The 21,954-nt window shown below is 52.2% G+C and overlaps 11 protein-coding genes across 11 annotated transcripts, besides 8 other annotated features; 6 read left to right on the forward strand and 5 right to left on the reverse strand.

Annotated features, from left to right (window-relative positions):
• Positions 1 to 97: 97 nt before the first annotated feature.
• On the reverse strand, positions 98 to 4,350 carry sec31 (putative protein transport protein (SEC31); the record flags this gene model as incomplete). Its single annotated transcript, XM_001275571.1, has 8 exons — positions 98 to 142; positions 203 to 501; positions 564 to 3,297; positions 3,357 to 3,443; positions 3,496 to 3,729; positions 3,786 to 3,891; positions 3,954 to 4,070; positions 4,142 to 4,350. The coding sequence occupies 8 exons, from the start codon at positions 4,348 to 4,350 to the stop codon at positions 98 to 100; spliced, it is 3,831 nt and encodes a 1,276-aa protein (XP_001275572.1).
• Positions 1,424 to 1,523: a microsatellite.
• Positions 4,351 to 4,820: 470 nt separating the features above from the next.
• On the forward strand, positions 4,821 to 5,337 carry ACLA_071800 (RNA-binding protein; the record flags this gene model as incomplete). The annotated part of the gene is made up of 2 exons (XM_001275572.1): positions 4,821 to 5,141; positions 5,200 to 5,337. 2 exons carry the CDS (start codon positions 4,821 to 4,823, stop codon positions 5,335 to 5,337), a joined length of 459 nt encoding a protein of 152 aa, XP_001275573.1.
• Positions 5,338 to 5,603: 266 nt separating this feature from the next.
• On the reverse strand, positions 5,604 to 6,364 carry ACLA_071810 (uncharacterized protein; the record flags this gene model as incomplete). The annotated part of the gene is given in 5 exon segments (XM_001275573.1): positions 5,604 to 5,703; positions 5,812 to 5,824; positions 5,892 to 5,954; positions 6,142 to 6,270; positions 6,280 to 6,364. Coding segments are annotated over 5 exon segments (390 nt in total).
• Positions 6,365 to 6,550: 186 nt separating this feature from the next.
• On the forward strand, positions 6,551 to 7,241 carry ACLA_071820 (cytochrome c oxidase subunit VIb; the record flags this gene model as incomplete). Its single annotated transcript, XM_001275574.1, has 5 exons — positions 6,551 to 6,617; positions 6,805 to 6,835; positions 6,916 to 6,997; positions 7,080 to 7,143; positions 7,210 to 7,241. 5 exons carry the CDS (start codon positions 6,551 to 6,553, stop codon positions 7,239 to 7,241), a joined length of 276 nt encoding a protein of 91 aa, XP_001275575.1.
• A 728-nt stretch (positions 7,242 to 7,969) lies between these two features.
• Positions 7,970 to 8,002: a microsatellite.
• A 4-nt stretch (positions 8,003 to 8,006) lies between these two features.
• ACLA_071830 (putative mitochondrial dicarboxylate carrier) lies at positions 8,007 to 9,203 on the reverse strand (the record flags this gene model as incomplete). Its single annotated transcript, XM_001275575.1, has 3 exons — positions 8,007 to 8,714; positions 8,801 to 8,874; positions 9,074 to 9,203. 3 exons carry the CDS (start codon positions 9,201 to 9,203, stop codon positions 8,007 to 8,009), a joined length of 912 nt encoding a protein of 303 aa, XP_001275576.1.
• Positions 9,204 to 10,421: 1,218 nt separating this feature from the next.
• On the forward strand, positions 10,422 to 11,270 carry ACLA_071840 (uncharacterized protein; the record flags this gene model as incomplete). The annotated part of the gene is made up of 1 exon (XM_001275576.1): positions 10,422 to 11,270. The coding sequence occupies one exon, from the start codon at positions 10,422 to 10,424 to the stop codon at positions 11,268 to 11,270; it is 849 nt and encodes a 282-aa protein (XP_001275577.1).
• Positions 11,271 to 11,649: 379 nt separating this feature from the next.
• On the forward strand, positions 11,650 to 13,188 carry ACLA_071850 (phenylalanine--tRNA ligase; the record flags this gene model as incomplete). The annotated part of the gene is made up of 1 exon (XM_001275577.1): positions 11,650 to 13,188. The coding sequence occupies one exon, from the start codon at positions 11,650 to 11,652 to the stop codon at positions 13,186 to 13,188; it is 1,539 nt and encodes a 512-aa protein (XP_001275578.1).
• Positions 13,189 to 13,817: 629 nt separating this feature from the next.
• On the reverse strand, positions 13,818 to 14,746 carry grpE (mitochondrial nucleotide exchange factor MGE1; the record flags this gene model as incomplete). The annotated part of the gene is made up of 3 exons (XM_001275578.1): positions 13,818 to 13,850; positions 13,912 to 14,340; positions 14,456 to 14,746. 3 exons carry the CDS (start codon positions 14,744 to 14,746, stop codon positions 13,818 to 13,820), a joined length of 753 nt encoding a protein of 250 aa, XP_001275579.1.
• An 814-nt stretch (positions 14,747 to 15,560) lies between these two features.
• Positions 15,561 to 16,520, forward strand: ACLA_071870 (alpha/beta hydrolase; the record flags this gene model as incomplete). Its single annotated transcript, XM_001275579.1, has 1 exon — positions 15,561 to 16,520. The coding sequence occupies one exon, from the start codon at positions 15,561 to 15,563 to the stop codon at positions 16,518 to 16,520; it is 960 nt and encodes a 319-aa protein (XP_001275580.1).
• Positions 16,521 to 17,205: 685 nt separating this feature from the next.
• Positions 17,206 to 17,226: a microsatellite.
• An 835-nt stretch (positions 17,227 to 18,061) lies between these two features.
• Positions 18,062 to 18,088: a microsatellite.
• Positions 18,089 to 18,191: 103 nt separating this feature from the next.
• Positions 18,192 to 18,215: a microsatellite.
• Positions 18,192 to 18,216: a microsatellite.
• Positions 18,217 to 18,302: 86 nt separating this feature from the next.
• Positions 18,303 to 19,178, forward strand: cbpA (putative calcineurin binding protein; the record flags this gene model as incomplete). Its single annotated transcript, XM_001275580.1, has 1 exon — positions 18,303 to 19,178. One exon carries the CDS (start codon positions 18,303 to 18,305, stop codon positions 19,176 to 19,178), a length of 876 nt encoding a protein of 291 aa, XP_001275581.1.
• A 378-nt stretch (positions 19,179 to 19,556) lies between these two features.
• Positions 19,557 to 19,580: a microsatellite.
• Positions 19,557 to 19,581: a microsatellite.
• On the reverse strand, positions 19,574 to 21,499 carry ACLA_071890 (arginyltransferase; the record flags this gene model as incomplete). Its single annotated transcript, XM_001275581.1, has 8 exons — positions 19,574 to 19,699; positions 19,766 to 20,061; positions 20,116 to 20,181; positions 20,249 to 20,346; positions 20,396 to 20,629; positions 20,685 to 20,846; positions 21,303 to 21,331; positions 21,422 to 21,499. 8 exons carry the CDS (start codon positions 21,497 to 21,499, stop codon positions 19,574 to 19,576), a joined length of 1,089 nt encoding a protein of 362 aa, XP_001275582.1.
• Between the last annotated feature and the right edge of the window lie 455 nt (positions 21,500 to 21,954).

Consider the following 21,954-nt stretch of genomic DNA (forward strand, 5'->3'; position numbering starts at 1 on the left):
TCGCCAAAATATAATGAGCAAGGTGAGACGGTAGTACAGTCTCTATACAAACAACTCATAGCCGTAATCCATACAATTGTCCTCCGCCCTCAGCTCCTCAAGGCGTGGCGCGGCTCATGCTGATGAGACGCTTGACACCGACCTAGACGACAGGTGTGAGTAAAACCTTACTGCGGTTGCGAGATTGGGTTGAGTCACTCACCATCCAATTGCCACACTCGTCCGTCCGGTTTGTCATGATATCAATATGGATTGTCTTGGCTGTCTCGTAGTCGCGGGCTTGAATAGCCCGGGCCAGTTCCGCCATGTCGGCAATAGTATTCGGTCGGAGCAAGTCCTCATTGTTGAGATGATCAAACAGAATGTTGAGGCGACGCTCCGCATCATCGACCTGCGCCTTGAAGGAGGATGGTGCCCGGGTCTTCACGCGCTGCATGTCTGCTGAGAGGATCTCAAAGATGGGCATGGCGTCCGCAGGGATGTGCGATCGATCGCCGGGTGCTTCAAAGGCGAAAGAAACAAGTCAGTTTCATTCCTTCCAATGATGCTATAAGATCACTTACGGTACTTAGGAGGGGCGGGCGCAGCCTTTCTTTGAGAGGAGGCGGTGCCGGGCCTCGAGGGAGGGCCTTGAGGGGGCCCTTGCTGCATCGGCAACTGGCTTGGTGGAGGCGTGCTGGGAGCATAGGAGCTTGCAACTGGAGGCTGCGCCGCCGGCTGGGGAGCGTATGGTGAAGCAGCGGCCGGTGGAGGAGGCGGGACAGCCGCCCTCGTTGCGAGCTGTGGGCTTGCTGCTTGAACCGCTGGGCTTGGCGCATACCTGTTAGACGGTGGTGGCATGGTAGGCGCCGCGTTGTAGGGCGACGGGCCCCGAGGGATTGACGCCGGTGCTGGAATACCCATAGTTGATCCAATTGGGGGAGACTGAGGCAACGAGGCATAGGGGTTGGCGGCAGGTGGAGGGGCGGACAGGTTGCTGGCTGGTGTAAATCCTGTAGGTGGAGAGGTCACTCTGGGAGGAGGAACGGTGCCCTTGGGCGGAGGTGGGACAGAAGGCGCACGCTGAGTGGGTGGCATTCCAGGTGGTGGAGGACCTTGAGAGAAGGTGGGAGATTGGTTGGGGAAAGGCGAGCTAATAGCTGCAGCGGCGGTCGCTGGGGTTCCCCTTCGTGATGTTGGCGGTTTCGTGAATCCCTCCGGCAGGTCGTTCCATGCAGGTAGATTGGTAGCTGTGGTGTATGTAGTCACAGCAGGAGACTGATTGGACGCACGGGGAGGTGGAGGAACTGAGCCACCGCCAAGAGACTGGACACCATATGCAGGCGCCTGTGGGGGTTGATATCCAGCAGGGGTGTAGCCTCCACCACCGATTGGTGCATAAGGGTTATTCACCTGTGGCTGCGGGATTGCGGCAGCTGCTGTGGGAGGAGCATAAGGGTTGCTTGGTTGGCTCGGGGCAGCCGCTGGAGGAGCGTAAGGATTGGCTGGCTGGCTTGGGGCGGCAGTTGGAGGAGCATAAGGATTCTGAGGAGCGGGAGGTGCAGGGCTTGAGAAGGTTGGCTGAGGTGGATATGCGTTAATTTGTGGCAGAGGTCTATTCAACGTCGTCCTCGCAGCGGGAACAGTCGACTGCGTACGCTGAGGAGCAGCCTGTCTCATCGCCAGCTTGATGCGGTTTCTGGCAATCTCGGCTTCGGGGTGCTTCTCCGGAACGAGATCAAGGTATTTCTGAGCCACTTGCAGTCGCCCATGGGTAGCGACGACATCCGCGTATTCAATATACTTGTCGTACAGCATAGCAAGTTTCCAATCGGCCTCTTTCGTGCGTTCCGTATCTTGGAAGTTTGTGGCCTGGCGGAAGATAGTGACCTTCTCGATCAGACCCTGCAAAGCGCGCACGTGAATTGAGAAGGATGTGTCATCTGCAGCAGTCTCAATGCCCTTCTGTTCGTTCTCGCGGAGCTCCTCAATCCACATGGCAACCACTTTCTCGAGCTTGGATCCCGCCAGGAAACAGAAAGAAGCATCCTTGCGCAAAGCCTTGTCATCAGTGGATCGTATTTGCTCCCCCAATCGGTCACCAAGAGCTTCGCAGAGATCGGCAAACTCCTTGTCGTCAGCAAATGTGCACAACGCAGCCATAACCTCTTTCCAGTTAGACAAGTCGGCGTTATACACAACATCCCAAAGGTTCTTGCCAACAATGGAAGCAAGCAGGCGGGTATAGTTAGGTCCACCGGTCTGCTTCGAGAAGTAATGCTCCTGCGCCTTCTCGATACACTTCTGGCCTCCGCAGATTGCGATCACGAACGCGTCGGACATCCGGTCCTCTTTCAAAGCCACATCGAGCGCCTTCTCAAAGTTGCCAAGAAGCAAAGCTCGAGTAATGCCCTGCTCTGCTTCAGACTCAGAGCCAGTGAAAATATGAAAGGGATTATTTGTCTTGGCTCCCTTGGATGCAGCCAAATCGGACAGGAAGCTGTCGGCCTCTGGGTTAGCGTCAAACATCGATTGCAAACGCTTGTGCTTCTTCGCTCCCGACCCGCGGGACTCTGTCAGCGTATCTCCGTTCACATCCTCTTTATCCAGGCCGAGTTTAGCCAGCTTATCAGCAGCCTCATCAGCTTGATCCTGGAAACCTAGGTATTCAATCAGGCCTTTCCGAGGATTTCCCGAAATCAAAGCTTCGATGACCTTCCAGTCAGCCTTCTCCTCTTCGCTGGCAGCCTGTGAAGCTCTGGTCTCGCAGATGCTTCGGAGATCGCCTTCCTTGAGAGCAGTCTCAAATGTCTCTGTAGACTTTGCGACGGCTTCATCAACCTCGAACGGCGTGATCTTGATCCTCGACGCACGTTTTCCTTTCTCGATCAACCCAACCGAAACCACTCTGCCACCAAAGCCGAAAGTTGCACTAGAGGGTCTCTCGAGCCACTTCGGTGCTTTCGGGAGGGAGAAGTTGGAGACCTGGGGCTGTGTCTGGGCCTTGGCGAAGAAATCTTCACCGTCGAGCGATTGGTTCTGGTCGGCAATGGCCTGAGCAGTGTCTGTGCGCGTGTTTTGGATTGTCTGTATCGAGATTCTCCCGTCGAACGAAGCCGTTGCGAAGAAGTTGGGATTGTGAGGATTCCACCGAGTTTGGAAAGTCCAGTTTGTGACGACGGGGAACTCGCCGTAAGCCTGTCCCGATTGGGGGTTCCAGCAGATCGTGCGGTTGTCTTTTCCGGAAGACAGAAGCAGATCAGGATCTTGGGGACACCACGAGAGCGACAAGACACCGGATTCATGACCTTTAAGAGTCTACAAAAGTATCCGTCAGTTCACCACATTTGTTGAGGACAACGGCAGTTCGGACTTACCCTTTCTGGGGCGTGGGAATTGCGGAGATCCCAAACGTAGATCAGAGGGTCAGATTCCAACGGTGTCGACGTGATGAGTTTCGTAGGCTGTACAAGGTCAGACAGTCTGCCGACAGAGATCAAATTCCAGATAGCCCACCTTCTCAGGATCCCAAGCTACAGCACTGACGGCTTTCCGACCCATGTTGTTCAAGGTCAAGCTTTCCTTCTTCGTCTTGACATCCCAGACGGTAACGAAACCCGCACTGCTACCAGTAACCAGAATGTGTGCGACCTTCTTGTTCCAATCCAGGCATTCGATATCGTCGGCGCGGGCTGCGGTGCTTCCAAGTCGATACGGGTTCGCGATGTTGTTTAGATCGGAGATGTAGAGCTGGTTTGAGAAGTGAGTCGCGAGGTCAATCCGAATAACAATGCTGGTAGAAATACCTCTCCCTTCGCGCCACCGGTGGCTAGCAGATTCGAATGCTTGGGGTTGAACTGCAGTGCCTTGATAGCCCCTGAATGTTTGGTCATTCTCGAAATGATGGCATCACTAGTGGTAGACCAGTCAGTCGACCAGCCGTATCGATAAATATTCCTGGTTGTTGAACAAACCTCGAGCCATTGATCAGCTTATCAGCATCCCATAAATCCAAAGATCCATTCTCCAAAGCACCAGCGATCACCCCCCGGGAATTGTCTTGGGAGTCTGTCCACGCCAAGTCATTGAATCTATAAGACGGGTGGTCAGATACTATTCGCGCATGACGAAGCAACACACAGCAGGTCTCAAAGAGTCGTACCCAGAATCGGTGCCAATCTTGGCAATAGGTTGTAGCTCCTGGCTAGCATCATCGTTGCTCAACCCCAGATCCCAGAGCTCAAGACATGTTTCATTAGAGAAATCGACATCAACAGCGCCGGCCCGTGTTCCGGTAGCGATCAATGGGGATGCAGCTCCGGGGGACCAGGCGAAGGTGGCCGTCCGGGGGATTTCCCTCAGACGTACCATGCTGAGAAGCAGAGGGGCGGGATTAAAGAGGTATAGATTAGGGGAAGACCAGACTCAGTGCTTGTCTGGCAAACAGTTGGTCATCAAACGACAGATAAGAACAAAGAGGAGCAAGGATTAGGGGGTAAAGGAGCTCCCTGCAGCAATGATTCCCCTTCAATCGTCAAGTGGAGAGTAGCACGTTAGTGATGTGATTGAGACCTGAGCATGCGGTGCTTGGGGCTCAAGCAACCAAGTGTCCTTCTGGGAGGGACCCGGGGCAGTAGCACTAAGCCTCATTCGGCCCTCGCCAAAACATCGGCGGATGCACGTGACATCATTCAGTCCCCAGAGGGTCCCAAGGAAGAATCTACGGCGCAGATATCAAACCAAGAAAGGTTGAGAGGCAAGGCTATTTTGCGACTTTTATCTGGGGGGATTGTATGGCTCGTTAACCTCTCTACCCAGATTTTCTCTTAATCCGTTGCACCATGAGCGAAAAGGCCCGCCTGAAATGCACAGTATATGTGGGGGGTCTCGACCAGGCCGTTACCGTGCAGACACTGGCCGAGGCCTTCGTCCCGTTCGGCGAAGTCGTTGATATCACGCTCCCTAAACCGGATGTGCCCAATTCCACTGATCTCCACCGAGGCTTTGGATATGTGGAGTTTGATCTACCTCAAGACGCTGCAGAAGCGATCGACAATATGGATGGAAGCGAGCTGTATGGACGTACAATAAAGGTTGCGGCGGCGAAGCCACAGAAAGAAAGCAACGAAGGACTGGGAAGCAAGACAGCTATCTGGGAGCAGGTGAGGATTGTTGGGACACTGTTACAAGTGAATAGATCGCTAACTACGAATGTGACAGGAGGGATATCTGGCTAAGTATGCCGTCAGCGAGGAGGATAAGATGGCCACAGAAGAGGCCAGAGCAGCGAGCGAGCGTCCTCATGATCCGATGCAGGGATTAGAGGAGCTGGATGTTGCTGGCCCGAAGCCAGAATGAGATGATTTACATGATACCCCGTGGAAGTGAATGAAAACAAGAGCTGCCCAACAGCAATTGGTGTTACCATATTACTCCTTCGACAGAACCCTCCGGTCAAAGCCGTACTATATACACGCGCTTTCAATGTTCAAGCAATCAACTTCGATTTTCTCTTCTGCGACCAAACTTCTCTGCGAAAAATACAGGGCCCCCGGACCAAACACAGACAAAAACAGAACAAGAGCGTCGTCCATTGCAACTATATCAGATGTGATGGTACATTCTTAGTGGTTGCGATCCTCAGGCTTGTTGCGATAGAGACGCAGGGTCTTGTCGGACAAGAGCTTGTGAGTGCTGGAGTAGATAGCAGCTCCAACGGCAACACTGTAACAATTGCGTCAGCGGGGTGGAGGGTTTGGAGGAGAAAGGTATCCTGGCATATTGGTGAAGCCATGTCTGATGGGAAACGGAAATGAAGGTTGGAGTACATACCCAAGGACAATACCTATTCATAGCGCGAACGTAGGTTAGACAATGCGATCGAATCGATGAATTTCAGGCCAATAACGTACCGAGAGGGATCAGTTCTGGGGGGACTCTCTTCAGGGTGCGCAGACGCTGGGAGATAGTGTGGGCTGGTAGGAGTTCGTTAGTCCAGGTAGTATTAAGCACACATCAATTGTGCGGATTTCAAGTCAATGGAATCTCGTAGGGTCGATCATACCGCTCTGGTTCTCCTTCTGCAGAGGTCGGTTAGCACTCATATTCTGCCAAGCCTTTTTTCTTTTCCCTCCAGAGCCTCACGATAATTGACAAACTTACAGGAGCAGGGAAAGCAAAAGGCCGAGTGGCCTGCATCCTCATGACACGAGTAGCGAACATGGTGATGGCGGACAGCAATGCCTGGATTGATGGGATTCGGGAGGGGGGGGGGAAGAGTGGTGACGGAAGCTTAGGGACGTTTCGAAGGGGAGAGGAATGAGTAAGTTAGCAGCCAACCTCGCAACTCTGGGTTGGCTCGGGTGTTTAGGAAATCTTGCCGCATGAGTGGCTCGCTAGACCGCCCGCGGTCACTTCCGGCTTCACAGCTTCACGGGATCATTCCACTCCACTGGCGCAAACCTCCCCCCATCTTTCCTTTCGAACGACGTGCCTCCCCTCCCACCCTCCACACCTGGAATCTCTCGTTTAAACCCAGTCAACAAAGGTTTTTGAGTCTCATACAGTCAAAATGGGTGCCATTCCTGAAGCCGATCCCGATGAACCCATGGAGACCAAGCCCTTCAAGTTCGTGACAGGTGAGTTTGTCCCGGTCAATCTGCTGGCCCAATGGCCTCGAATTGTGCTCAATTGCTAACTTTCTGGTAGCTGGTATGTTATATCTAGGGTCTTGATGGTCATTGTCGCTGCCTGTGCCGATATGGTGCAGGTTTTCGTCGCTGGTGGTCTCTCGTATGATGCTGATAACTTTTGATGCAACGACAGGCTATGACGCCCGCTTTCCCCAGCAGAACCAGTATGTTTATGATGCTCTTCAAACTGCCACAATTTTTGTTGTATGACGTTGAATCCAGTGCTAATGCTTTTCAACTCTAGGACCAAGCACTGCTGGCAGAACTACGTCGACTACTACAAGTGTGTCAACGCCAAGGGCGAGGATTTCCGTCCATGCACTCAGGTATTACTCTCAATCTATCGCAGATTAAAAAAAGAAAGACTGCATTCAATCGAAGAATCGATTTTCTAAATATCTATCACAGTTCTTCCATGCTTTCCGCTCCCTGTGCCCCAAGGCCTGGACTGACAGATGGGATACCCAACGCGGTATGTACTTCCCCTCCCCCTCTCATTGATATCATGAGCAGCGACCTAATCGAATGCAAAATACAGAGGCTGGAAACTTCCCTGCTCGTCTGGACTAGATGAATATTGTCATTGTTGATTGGTTGTCGAGATTTTTTTGTGTCAACATGTACTCTACGTGATCAGACCGGGAATACGAATCCTCTCCAGCTTGGAATTCCTTTTTTTTTTCAGTATAGGTGAATCCAGGGAGATGGATGTATATAGGCTCCCGATAGTTCTGAAATCCGACCGTGCGTGTCTTGGTCTTTGGTATTGCGAGTAGAACATCGTAGACGGGTGTTGTTGGGCTAAGAGAGTTATCTATCCTATGCCATTGCCTTCTCGTTATCTCTGGGAATATTCTGAATTAGATGGCACCATCCTTAAGCCCGCTCAATCTAGCTAGTCGTGCTTGAATCTCTGATAACATCCTTACATCCGAGGCAATTTATATTCCATTTGTTTGACGGATATTTGCAATGCAGATAATTTCCAAATGGAGTACATTAGGTTCACATCAACAAATGATCAATAGCTTCATCAAACATTTTATCAAATCTATGACAAAACACAGCATTTTGAATACATCCAAGAAAGGGTATGAGGGTATGTGCTGGCAATCACCACCCATCTGGGCAACAACAACATCAATGGTCAGTAGAACCAAGCCAAAAAGGAACCACAGGACAGGAATAGATATGATTATGTACAGTAATAGGCACAACTTTTGCCCTCCCAGTATGTTTCGCCAGATGTCATGCACATAAAATCTATAGTAGAAAAGATAGATCAAGGAAATGGCATGAAAAAAAAAAAAAAAAAAAAAAAGAGAGAGAAACAGTCTATGCTTTGATCGTGTTGTCTCCGGAGGTGCCCTTCAGCATCCGGTAGAGCTTCTTGTGTTCTTCCAAGAAGATGAATGTGGCGATGGTATGAGGGCCCAGACGAATAAAGCTGGGCACCCAGCCGCGGAAGACCCATTTGAAGCCTTCCTTGCGGTAGATGTCTCGTAATAAGCCCAGGAGGTTGTGGCCCTGGGTCTCTGCCGGCGAGGCAGTCATCACGCGGGTCTTGATCACGTCGACGGGGCTGCAGACGGTGGTCGCCACGAATCCAGCCATCAGAGACGCCGTGAAGTGTGTCATCAGGTTATCCGACATGCCGAAGTTCTCGAGGCAGATGCGCTTGAAGGAATCGTAGGACGCGAGCTGCGAGGCCGTCATCAGCACGGCACGGGTCGAATTAGGCCATACGCCACGGAACAAGCTCGCGGCGCCCTCAGTACGGGTCATCTGCACCAGACCGTGCAGCGCATGTCGATAGTTGCGCCGCTGTGCAGGGGGTAGCGACGCGTCGTGTTGCATGCGCACGTTCAACACATCAGCCGGGTTCCCGGCAAATCCACCAATGAAGCCCGATGCGCATGCGATGCCGAGCAGGGTGGGCAGGCCGGGGGGTGACGAGGACGAGGTGAAACGGTTTTTGAGCTCTTCGTAGATTCCGAAACGGGTGGTAGAATAGGTTATTTGGCGCAGCATGGCGGCAGAGAGCTACAGTGAAACACCAATGTGAGCGACCAAGTCTTTTCTTGCTTTTCATCTGCTCTAACCAACACCCATGCAGATATTGTACATACCCCACTATATAACCCCAGGACTCCATTGTTCTTGAGAATGTGACCAAAAGTTCCAACCATAGAGGTGGGTGCTCCTGCACTACGCGTTTGCAAGCGAACCTATAATTCCAGCACAGCGATCAGTATTGACAGCGCAGAACGAAAAAAATACTGTCGGAGGAAAAAGAACGGGGTACGCGGACTCGAGGGAGATCATACCTTGACTAGAAGATCAATGTCAGTTAGAGAGCCTCATCGTCAAAATACCAAAAGACAGGGAACAACCACACTCACCAAGATCCAATGGATGGGTCACCATTGCAGCAAAACATGATGCCGAACCACCAAACCAAAAAGGATAATGCACTTTTTGTACCACAGCCTTTTGAGGCCGGGATTCCTCCAACTTTCCACTGCCAGCCATCTTGGATCAACAAGACGTGGGCATTCCAGCAATGGGTGGTGGGTGTACGGAGTACTTGGATTTCACCCCGGACAATAGGTAATATGGCCGCGATACTAGATAGGTAGTGTCGATAGACTAGATAATAAATTGTGAAATCGATCCAGTCGCCGAGAATCTGCGTGCTTCGGCAACACCAACCGATGCCAGGACGTCTCGGCCAATCAGATGTTCGGTTTTGCAGAATTTGCTGCACGAATGGCAGTATTAAACGGTAGTTGTATTACCGTATTGCCCCAGGACTGACCCCTGGATATCGTGTCAGCTGCGTAATAGCCGATACATCAAGCTGCTGTCGGTCTATTTCGGTCATTCTCGAAGGTAGAGCGCGAGGACGAGGTTTGTAATCCTTGATAAGAGGTATGAAAGCCGCGGGGTTATGTTCTTTATGAAGACAGAGGCCTGCCATGATATTTGCCTCATTTCCCTCTTCCCTAGTCTTGGTAGATAGAAACAGACACAGTGAAGGAGGAACCTCGGATCAGCGGCGGAATTGGCCAGTCACAAGATCCCGTGACCTGGACTCTGACGTAGACACGTAGAGGCTGCAAAGCAACCATGAGTAACTAGAAGACACTGGCTATTCTTATTCTTCATATGGTCCTTCTATAACAAGTTTGAAGTCACGGGTTCTGAGTCTATTCACTAGAATGACTTTGGATTGTTGTATGTACGGTGCAATCCCACGAAGTCCCTGTTTCTAATAGTTCTGGCTAAGCGAGATCGGGGCCGAGCGAACGACAGAGATATCAGAACTATACATCTAGAGAGACTGACATCTGGAGTCGATCTGAGAATGACAGCACACGCGGGACGTTTTCCTCACAAAAAGAGCATACATTCATTAGATCATACAATGTCCGATCATCGGGCTACTGCTATGGGCGCCTTGATAGAAGCCGATGGTGCCTGCGGCTGAATCCAGATGAACCGCCCAATGGCGCAGCACCGATTCAGCCTTGCCAGTCTCACCTCGTTTCTTGACTCGATCCAAACGTCCTTAAGAATGGACTGGTCCTGGAACAAAGAGGTTTTGCAAGCTCGGGTGAGATCAAGGGCATCAATTATTCCCAGGGAATCACCAAAGTTCAAATTCTCACCAGAACAATAGGGTAATGATACCTCTCTCTCTGAAGTAGACGGCACTGACCTATTTCTAGTTATTCACTCAAAGAAAGCATGGGCTCATCTTCTATCCCAGAGGGCTTCCTTCGTCCGCAGGCTCCTGCTAATGCCCGCCTACGACGCGTCAATTTCCTAGAGACCAACCCCCCTCTGCCTGAATATAAGGATCTCGTTGCCGCTGTCATTGACGATGTCCTGACGGAAGATGAATGTAAACAGTTACTTCAAATTGCTGAAGCCACGACTGTCCGAGATCCCTCTGGGCTTCCTACCTGGGAACGGGCCTTGATCAATGCTGGAGGGGGCAAACAGGTCCTAGCCACCGATAGTCGAAACTGTGGACGGATCTTTCTCGACAGTCACGAGTTAGCGGATAGGCTTCTCGCACGTTTGATGCCGTTTTTGAAGGAGCTTGGCGCAGATCAGATCAACAACCGGCCCCGTGTGACCGGTCTCGCGGGACGAGGAAAGATATTCAATGTGTCCGGGCTAAACGAGAGACTCCGCTTCCTGAAGTACGAAGGGGGCGAATATTTTCTCCCTCATTGCGACGGGCGCTATACGACACCTGATAAACAGGAAAGATCCTACTTCACGGTGCAGTTGTATCTGAACGGCGATGGAGAGCAGGATCTTAAGGAGCTACAGCGAGCGATCAAGGATTCAAATAATGCTCCTCATTCGACCACTAATCCGGATTTGACGGGCAAGCTTCTTGGAGGAGCAACATCATTCATGGCCAATTTTGGGGACAAGGATCGACGAGTCAGGGTGTTTCCGAGGACAGGATCAGTGCTGGTATTCCAGCAGAGCGAGCTGCTTCATGGTGGAGATCTTGTATTTCGAGGGATCAAATATACCATGCGGACAGATGTTATGTACCGTGAGCAGACAACGTCATGATATAGGTTGTTGAAATTTATGTGTTTGTGTTGCTGGTATCGTTTATTTCTTTATATGCATGGGCAGAGAAGCATAATATTTCTGTAGAAATCGAACTTCAGCTATGCCTTATACCAACACATGGTTGATAAGAATATGACTGCAATAAAGAGAAGCTTGCATCCTAAAAGTACAAATTCCCTACTGTACAATAATAGAAAGGCCGCTGGCAATATGCTTATTGACATGATCAAATACTTCTATACCCCGCGGCGACTCTTTTCCCCGGCTCCGATCTGTTTGGTGCTGATTTCCAGCTTCATTTATCGGGACGCCAACAATCGATCACAGCAGTCAATTGTTCAACTTCCTGCCTCACTTGGCGCCTGAGATCTTCAGAATGCGCCTGTTGGCCACTGGTAGAGCCCTGCGCGCCAGCAGTGGTAGATGGTCCATTGTGACTCCTCGCAGGAGCATTCGCATCCCGATCTCACACTTCCCGGAGCCCGCCAGTATCACACGGAGAAACCTGAGCTCGACAGTCCCTCGGGGGACAGAGGAGAATGACGAGTCGAAGAAGAAGCCTTCCACGCTCTCCCCGCCCTCTCAATCCCTGACTATCGAAGGCGAGGCCTACCGTTCAGACCAATGGACCAATGCTCCGGAGACCATCCTCTCGCACGTCGGACGCCGGCTATACCTCGACGAGAACCATCCGCTCGCGATCACGCGCAAGCTGATCGAAAGCCAGTTCCCCGGCCCAGTTTACGGTAACTACTCCGAGAAGAACCCGGTTGTGTCGGTGGCGCAGAACTTCGACGTCCTGGGGTTCCCGCCGGACCATCCCGGCCGCAGTCGGACCGACACCTACTACATCAACGACAAGACGGTGCTGCGAACACACACGAGCGCCCACCAGCAGGCATACTTTCAGCAGATCAGCCGCAATGAGGCCACCCGCCCGGAGGAGGTGGGCTACACCGTGGTTGCGGACGTGTACCGGCGCGATGCGATCGACCGCAGCCACTACCCGGTCTTCCACCAGATGGAGGGCGCCATGCTGTGGAAGCGGCCCGCCACGGAGCCCTTGCAGCACGCCGCCCAGACCGCCGCAGCGATCATGGAGGACGTGAAGCGCATCCCCGCGCACGACGTCCCCGTCGAGGACCCCAACTCCACCATCCATGCGGAGCGCAATCCGCTGCAGGCCGAGCACCACGCCGCACAGGAAGTCGAGGCCGTCGCGGCGCACCTCAAGCGGTCCCTGGAACGCATGGTGATCAAGATCTTTACGGAAGCCAGCAAGGCCGCCGGCGACGCGGCCGCCGAGCCGCTCAAGGTCCGCTGGGTCGAGGCGTACTTCCCCTTCACCAGCCCGTCGTGGGAACTCGAAGTATTCTGGCAGGGCGACTGGCTGGAGGTGCTGGGCTGCGGGATCGTCAAGCAGGAGCTGCTGATCAACTCGAGCGTGCCGGACCGCATCGGCTGGGCCTTCGGACTGGGCCTTGAGCGCATCGCCATGCTCCTCTTCAACATCCCCGACATCCGCCTCTTCTGGTCCCGCGACGAGCGCTTCCTCTCGCAGTTCAAGGCCGGCCACATCTCCCGCTTCGAGCCCTTCTCCAAGCACCCCGCCTGCTATAAGGACGTTGCCTTCTGGCTGCCTTCGGCCGCCGTCAGCGGCGGCAGCGCTGCGGGCGGCGCCATGCCCGTCCACGAGAACGACATCATGGAGATCGTCCGTGGTGTCGCCGGCGACCTGGTTGAGGACGTCAGGCTCATTGACGAATTCACTCACCCCAAGACGGGCAGGAAGAGCATGTGCTACCGCATCAACTACCGGAGCTTGGAGCGCACGCTGACCAACGAAGAGACCAACGAGCTGCATGAGAAGCTCCGCGCGAAGCTCGTCGGCCAGCTGGGCGTGGAGCTGCGATGAGAGCAAATCCTCAACATCCTCAAGTCTCAACAAAATGTACTATAGGTTTTACCATGCGCGTCTCCAATGTATAAATAGCACATTTCATCTTCGCCTATATGGCGTTCCTTGGAAGGTAGAACTCTTCAATCATTCGGTCATTAAGATTTTTATTATTCCGAATCCACCGCATGTTACCAGCAGCGGATCCCAGACGATATATCCCACTTGGAGACAGGGGAGCATGACCCAAATGCCCGTCTAAAAAGCTATTCACGTCCGTTCCAGAAACAACCTTCCATCCAGGGGCCATAACACTTTTCGACATGAAGAAGCAAAGAGAACGCCGCCAATTGTGTAGTATACAAAGTAGGGAGGAGAGATTGGTAAAGAAAAAAGAAGACAGCGACAGAAGACAACCTGTACGCCTTCCGTCGGATGAATAGGTGTGTAGATATGGTAAAGATCCTAAACACGATAGCCTATGCCCTTTTTTCGAAGGGCAAGTAGTAGCGTTGTCCCATCGGGACGAGAAAAAACGTGTCGTATTGTACAAGGGAAATATAACGAGGAAAAGATGTTGGTCGGAGGAGATTCAGAGCAGCCAGGCGAGTTGAGCAGAGAAGAGATTAACGGTGAGCGTGGTTAGTCTAGTTGTTCTTGACAACACCGACCTTGGCAGCCTGCAAGCAAACCAGATTAGTCATTAATCAAGAAGAAATTTTAAAATCAAGAAGGACTTACTCTTAGAACTCTACCGTTGAGCTTGAAGCCCTTGGTCTGGGTGTGGATGATCTCGCCATCCTCCTTGCCTTCGGCCTTGGTCATGAAGGTGGCCTCGTGGTAGTTGGGGTCGAACTTCTGGGGCTTGCCATCCTCAGCGGGCTCGCTGGGGTCGAAGCGCTCCAGGCCGTGCTTCTGCAGGGTGTTCATGAGGATGTTCTGTGTCATCTTCAGACCATCAACCAGATCCAGCATGTCCTTGTTGTGCTCGGTGAGAGTCGCATCCAGCTTCTCTCGGGGAACGGCAAGGAGGGCACGGTCAAAGTTGTCAATGCTCTCCAGCAGATCGATGGCGAAGCGCTGGATGGCGAAGTTGCGGGCATTCTCCATGTCACGCTTGGTACGCTCTTGCAGATTGAGGAAGTCTGCGACGGAACGGACGTATTTATCCTGTATACGAAGTTAGTACGTGTCATATTGACAAACAAATGCAAGTCGCCACGCGAGTGGCTATCTGTAGGATAAGTGTTCCGCATAGATTTCACGAAAAGGAAAAATGAGATACCTTCAGATCAACAATCTCCTTCTGCTTCTTCTCGAGCTCCTTGCGGAGGGCCTCCTCGGCAGAGTCCTCGGCAGCTTCATTCTCCTTTGCTTCGGAATTCGGAGCGCCCTCAGATTTGTTCTCTGTGGAATAGAAGCGGTAGGCTGGCTGGCGAACGATGGGCCGGATAGTCTGGAGCTGAGGCTGCAATTGTGACGTGCGCCGGACGGCCAGAGGTGTGGTGGATGTGACGCGAACGGAGAGGGCGGACTTGGCTGCCTGCGCCTGTCTGAAAAAAGTCCTTTGGAACATGATGGCGAGTGAGAATTGGGCAAGATAAACAGCTACAGGAAGCGAACAGTGAGACAGTGGAGAGTGAGAGTGGAAGGTAAAGTGGGAAAGCTATGGAACTGAAAGTTGAAGCAGAAAATCAGAACCTTAGAACCTCCGATCACCTGACCGCTTTCCCTTCTTGGCGGTCTTGGGGAACTCCGGCCCGATGGATGCGCAGCTTGTCCGCCATGACTTTGTGCATCTTTGTTGCATAGTTGAATTGTTTATAGCTCTGGAGAAATATTGCAAGACGGGGTGTCGGTGTGACGATGCCTCTCTGCGGGAGTCATTATCTTCGAAGTCACTGAAAGTCAGGTCCCTACCACCGCGCAGTCATTCTACAGAGCACACGGGGGTATCCTCGGATATCTGTCATGCCAAGCGTCAATTGAACTACAACCCAGTTCAAGCAGACGCCCATGGATAATTTGGACAAAGTCTCCAGGTGGCAAGTAGATACTGTAAGTATCTGGTCTTTGATGCCTCGGCGATGACATGATCACCACTTCTGTCATGACTGGGATACAGCAGAACTTATGAAGACGACTATCCATGCCCTTTTGAGTATGCTGCTTAAACCTAGTAAGGATGGCTTCTTGTCGGCCAGGAGAGACTCCTTTGAGCTTCGGAGAACCCCACACGGCCCATGGAGCACAATGCTTGCTTTATAATCCCTGAATCCCCCGGTCGTCTGGAAGAGTGAGATGATCGCACCTCTAAGAGTCGTAGCAATTTAATGCTACCCTGCCAAACGCAAGCCCGTTGACCATTCTCTCCGCGTAGAGTGTTTAGAATGACTCTTACTTACGACCCAGAATACCACAAGGCCACGGCCGAGTTCTTCGCGGCCAGTTCAGGCCCTCAACCGGCGGTACACGATGTCGCAGCTCGAAGAAAGAACATCACTGCTGCGTACGAAGCCATGTTTGAGAAGCTGCCTCTAGTAACCGACGTCGAGCACAGCGTATATGAGGTGAAATCATATGATGGACACACTATCAAAGTGCATCGATTCTCCAAAAAGTCCTCGACACCTGCCACAGCCGGACCAGCGATCCTACATGCCCACGGAGGCGGGACAATCCAGGGTGATGTGGCCCTGTTTGTGAAGCCTCTTTCAATCCAAGTCCATCAAACGGGGGTGCAAGTTTTTTCAGTGGACTACCGCCTGGCACCGGAGAACACTCATCCTACACCGGTGGAGGATTGCTATGCTGGATTGACTTGGCTATACGAACACGCGGATGAATTTGCAGTCGACCGTAGTCGCATTGCCACGATGGGCGAGAGCGCCGGGGGGCTCCTTGCTGCAGGGATCACTCTCATGGCCCGCGACCGGGGACTGAACCCCCGGATTGCGAAGCAAATCCTGATTTACCCCATGCTGGACGACCGCAACACCACTCCCAATCCTGCACTGGAGCCGTTTGCGTTGTGGAACTGCACGGACAACATCACCGCCTGGACTGCACTGCTGGGGGATGCCATCGGGAAGGATCACGCCTCGCAGTATGCTGCGCCTGCACGCGCGGTGTCTGTGCAAGGCTTGCCGACTACATATATCGATGTCGGTGAGCTGGATATCTTCCGGGACGAAGATATTGCGTATGCGGCCAGGATCGCAGCCGCCAACATCAGTGTGGAACTCCACGTATACCCGGGCTTACCTCACGCCTTTGAGGTCTATGCGCCGGATATTGATGCGACAAGGCGAGCAACGGCCGACCGGCTCAGGGCCATTCGGACGTTGTAAACGAAAAGCCACGGCAGGCAGTTGATATAGGGTACCTACCTCCTAATTTCTATCGTGGAAACACCCTCGGCGAAGCGCTCTCTCTCTCACGGAAAGCCCAATGTATACAAAAAAGTGTCAACACAAATATCAACACCAGGCGACGTCCTAAAGTTCTGGTCTGTGAACTGTAACTAGTTACTGCGTGGCTATGCCGTAGATTTGGAGCTTTCCGAAATCCCGAAGGATGACACGGGCTGAGCCGAGTAAGGGGTTGACAAGCACAGTTGTTCGTGCTTGGAAGCAGGCAGATGGATTCATCTCCTGATATGAAGAGCGGGAAAGATAGTAGATGAAGGGGTTAAATGATGAGAATATTGGGGCGAGCATTGTCAATTGTTGAGCCTTGATGTTGAAGGCTGAGCATGGTCTTAGTCGAGATGACAGCCGACATTGACATTCCACACAACATTCATGATGTGTAATTACCTCTTACTACTAGGCACTCTCTGTGTACTGTAACTTATGAGGGATTTGATAACTGAATTGACACTTTCTCGGCATGATAGTACTTCCAGTAGTCTCCATGATTACAGAGTGCAAAGTCCAGGCAGCTTGATCACTCTTCGGCCCTCTTCGGTTCCCAAGACCCCGTTCAATCCCCAAGCCACATTGAATGGATTGTGATCATGGACACACTATCGGTTGATCTGATCTGATCTGATCTCTGATCTCTGATCTATCCAGGAGTCACATGAGCCACGCCAGGCTACTGAATTTCCTAGATGAAGTGTGTGTGTGACTGTGTCTGCTGTACTATACAACTGCTCTGTAAGGTGGACAGTCCACCTCAGAGGCGCAGCACAACGACCACATAATCCACAGAAGCAAGTGCGGAGGAAGACCCACTAATAATATACGGTTATTCTTGACTTCCTGGACTCTGCTCCTTTGGGACGTCAAATGATTCGACAATTGAGTGCTCGTGTTGGGTTGGAAGTATGGAGTGGTGGTTTTGCAGTCTACAATGTATGCAGTGCTGGCAGGGCTGACAAGTGACAACGAACCTTGCAAAATCCCCAAGTCCTTGTAACTGTTCATATCATATTCTCCCTTCTGCTATCAGCAATACTATAGTGGCAATCGTGACATCTCCAAGACTCCAAGTACATCGAGGAGTCAAGTACAAGCCACACACAGCCAAGTCCACAGTGGAAATCAGACGTGGCGAGACCACCGAAAAACTGATTGGAAATCACCCAAAGTGGAAGTTCTTCTGGATCGTCAGGAACCCAGGAAAAACATAGTCGATCATTTGAATCCTGTCGACTAGTTAGATATAATTATGTAGACTCAGAAGTCTAGCACAGAGGCAACAGAGCAAAGCCTCCTAAGCGGAGCCTGGCGGAGAGACATCATTCCTCCCATGTCCTGCAACCGACGCAAGATGGCTTTGGTAGCTTTTGACTGCGCCTTGTTAGTCTAGGATACAAAAAGGCTGGGAACGGGGTTGAGTCGTATTTGGCCATTCCTCTGCAGTGCAATTTCTTCTATCAGACACTACTAGATAAAGGACTAGATAAAGGACTAAAGGACTTAATTTTCCATCCTTGTCGCTCCCATCCAATTGCGGCCTTATCTCAGTGGCAACCACCACCGACTATACAAACGTTGACTTGTCCACCGCTTCATTCTCTCTCTCTCTCTCTCTCTCTCTTTTCCACAACACCTCTCTCACTCACGTCTGGTCAAAATCTGCAATCGTCTTTCGATACAAACACATCTCAACAACAACAAAACACAATGGCAGGCCTCACGACATCACCACCAAGCTCTCTTCCCTCATCACCCTCCTTTAGCGCCCACCGCGCCTCCAACTCCTCCTCACCTCGGCCAGCGCTCTCTCTCGACCTCTCCAACCTCCCTCCTCCCTCACAGCCAACACCCCCCTCAAACACCCTCCTGATCACCGAGCTCCAAGACCTCTACCTCTTCCAACCATCCTCCCTCGCCTCCATCCGCGAACAGATCGCCGCCATCGCGCCCTTGAACTCCTTCTCCCCACTCCCCTCCATGCGCCGCATCGTCTGCTCCTTCCTCTCGCAGGACGACGCCCTCCGCGTCCGCAAGCTCCTCGACGGCCAGCCCCTCCTCAGCCGCAACGTTCGCACAAAAATCTACTTCGGCGAACCAACCCCCATCCTCGACGAGGAGTCCGCCCGCCGCCCGAAGCTCCTCGAGGCCCCCCACCTCGACAAGCTCTTCTTCATCAGCCCACCCCCCAGCCCCCCGCACGGCTGGGTCCTGCGCACAGAGGAGCCCCCCAACAAGGAAGTCCACGCCACCGACCTGGCGCATGCCCTCGCTCAGTTGAAGACCGACCAGGTGGTTCCCGCCGCGGCAGCAATCGCCCCCGCCGACCCGGATACGCCCCTGTCCATCACATCGGACAAGAGAACTTGCAGTTGGCCCGCCAGTATGTCCGGCCAGCGCAGCAGGAGTAGCACGCTGATCTACCACCCGGAGGACCACGGCGGGAGCCCCGGCCTGCCGGCGGTGATGGTCGAGGATATGAGCGCCCCGCTGGACGATGGGGATGTGGAAATGAGTCCGATCGAGATGTGTCTCAAGAAAATGCCGCCCAAGACGTCCCGGCCGCCGGTTGAGCTCATGCTGTGATTTATTTGTTCTATTTTTTTTTTTTTTTTTTGTTCTTGCTGCTGGGTTTTCGCCATGGTCCGTCGCACTTGAGCGTGTTCACTTGATAATTACGTGCATGGGGTCTTTGTTTGTGCTGGTTTCTACTTTCTTTTTTTTTTCTTGCTGATATCATTGTTAAAAATGGCGCTCGGGTTGGGATTTGGTTCGTTCTCAAGACTGGAAGCAATTGTTCGTGGCGGGCATCGGCTTCAGCTGTTTACAACTTTTTACCGATTAGAAGATGAAGCGAGTATACATCATGTCATACGTACGGAATTTTTCAATTCTCTCTCCAAATTTTGATTGAAATCTATCCTAGATGGAGTGGACGCGTCAACGTGAAACTGTCGATCTGATATCAATCAATCAATCAATCAATCAAAGAGCACTACGGCGCAATTCTCAAAGACCTCTGGGCCCAACGCCGCGGCGAGTTCCGCAACAATCCCCTTGACCGATTGGGGGTTATCGATAGGCATCCTTTCCCAACCCACGAGATCCTGGAACCATGTCAGTCAGTATAGAGACCAATTGAGTACCCACGGAGCTACTAAGGATCAACTCACATTCATGTGCACGAATGATCCTCGCACGAGCAGCAGCGTGTGATCCAGGTCGAGACGCTTCACTTCATCGAGTGTCAGCACGCCAGGCATGTGCAGGTCGAACAGAGACATTTCCTCGTCGTTGATTTCCGCGTCTGCCGGCTCCGCCTCGGTGGACTTGGACTGGGACTGGGACTCGGACTCGGGCAGGCCCTCTGCAGCCAGTTTGCGGTCGTGGGAGAGCGAGACGTAGGCGCGCTGGTCTAGCTTCTTGGTGAGCTCGCCGTCGAGCGGGTCCCAGGTGTAGCTCTCTGGGTCTGCGGTTGCGTTAGCAGTGTTCTCTTTCCAGGGGGTCGGTGGACGGCTCTGACCGAGGATGCACTGTGGCCGGAATGCGGCCTTGTAGCGCATTTTTTGACAGGAGTGGATGTAGTATCCTAGAAAGGTCTTGGTTAGTGGAAACCATTCACGCTTCTTGTTGCCAACTGCGGATGAGAGTCTAACCCATGTAGTAGTACTGGTAAAGGCCTTCGAGGGCCAGAGCAATCTCCCTCATCGCACTGAGTTTGCCAAACTCCCACTGCTCATAATCGGGATCATAGCTAGATTGTCAGCCATGGCTGTGGAATCGATTGTGAGTTCACGACCTACAATATGTAGACGGAGCTCACGCCGCTTGGCATCAGATCCAGCACGGCAACAGCTATGAGCTTGCCATCGAGTCGATAGCACTGATGCCACGACCCTAGTTTCCTCTCGGGAGATTTGGCATCTGCTGGGGACCGCTTGATGCCCGAGCAGAGAAAACGCTTAAAGTCCTTCTGCTGCCACTTGGACACATCTTCTTTGTGGACCTTTGTCTGATATTTGACGAAAAGATCGAACCTGGCTCGGTCAGTTCTGTGAAGAACAACAATGCAAGAGGCTCATAAATACTGACTTGGCCTGAGAAATCGAGTCTCCCTCGACATTGACCTCAAAGCGATGGGCTGGCTCCAGCAGTTTCTTCGTCTTGGGGTCAATCGGTCGTTTGACATTGCTGTACTCGGCCTCGTGAATTTCCGTAAGCAGATCGAAATGGCATTTTCGATGTCGCTTTTCCCTGAACCGAAACAACCAGCACGTTAGTACATGCTACAGCCTCCGAGCGAATAGATCTCTCAAGCAAAACTCTGTTTACGTACTTCCTCGTTTTCGGGCATAGGTATGCTGCCCTACGAATGTACTCTGTACCCAGCACAAACCTATTCCAGCGATTGACAGCCTGCCGCTGATCCTTCCTAGGTTTAAAGGTGGATGCTTCCAGCCTACGGTTTCCTAAGATTAGCCCTAAAACTCTAGACGGATCCGCGGCAAGCGAGCGGAAGATTGAGGTAGTACCTTAACGTATAATGTGGACAACAGGACCGTTGCAGGTTCTGTTTGTAGTAAAGGGTGCCTGACCTAAGCGGAGATCAGCGATACGCCGTGAAGTCAAACTGCATATGGAAATGCGGAACATCGAGCACTACCTTCTCCAGCCGCGATTAACGAGGATATCGTAATGCTCTGGGCGTACAGAGACTGAGCTAGTGTAGTAAGCAGCACCTGTATTGACAGATTAGCATGGCGAGGAAGAGAGAGGGGGGGGGGCAGGCATGGCACAGTCGACAGTGTGGGGTAAAAAGGCACACTCACTCCCGTCATCAGATTTGCAGTAACCGCACGAGTTACGCTGGTATCCTGGAGGGCGAATCGAAGCATACTGTTAGTCATTCCGAACGGTCATCGACCGAGGGCTAGAAGGCGTGAAGGCTTGAAAAAGTAAAAAGGCCGATGTATATCCATTATCCAGTCCCGTACCAGCGGCACACCCCCAAAAAACGAGAGACGTTTCTCAAGAAACAAACCCAAGAATACCAACGTGACAACAATGAAGGATGTTTCAAAGAGAGGAGTTGAGATCCATCACGGAGAGGGGCAGCCGCAAAGTCAACGCGGATAAGCCGAGTCAACTAGAGCCAGTGAAGGCTGCACGGGGAAACAGAGACAGTTCTGACTGGCTACTTACCTAGAGGACGGAACAGTGACAGCTCCCTTGCGCGTTCGGCGTCCACGATGGGGTTCACGACTTCAGAAGAATTGTCGTCCATGTCGAGCAGGCTGGGTTTGTAGTTCAATCAGATCGTCCCAGATGGGGGTGCACTGTGATGGGGATGTAAAGGATCAAC

This window comes from Aspergillus clavatus, genomic scaffold (genome assembly GCF_000002715.2).
Source record: "Aspergillus clavatus NRRL 1 1099423829791 genomic scaffold, whole genome shotgun sequence".
NCBI classification, from domain to species: domain Eukaryota; kingdom Fungi; phylum Ascomycota; class Eurotiomycetes; order Eurotiales; family Aspergillaceae; genus Aspergillus; species Aspergillus clavatus.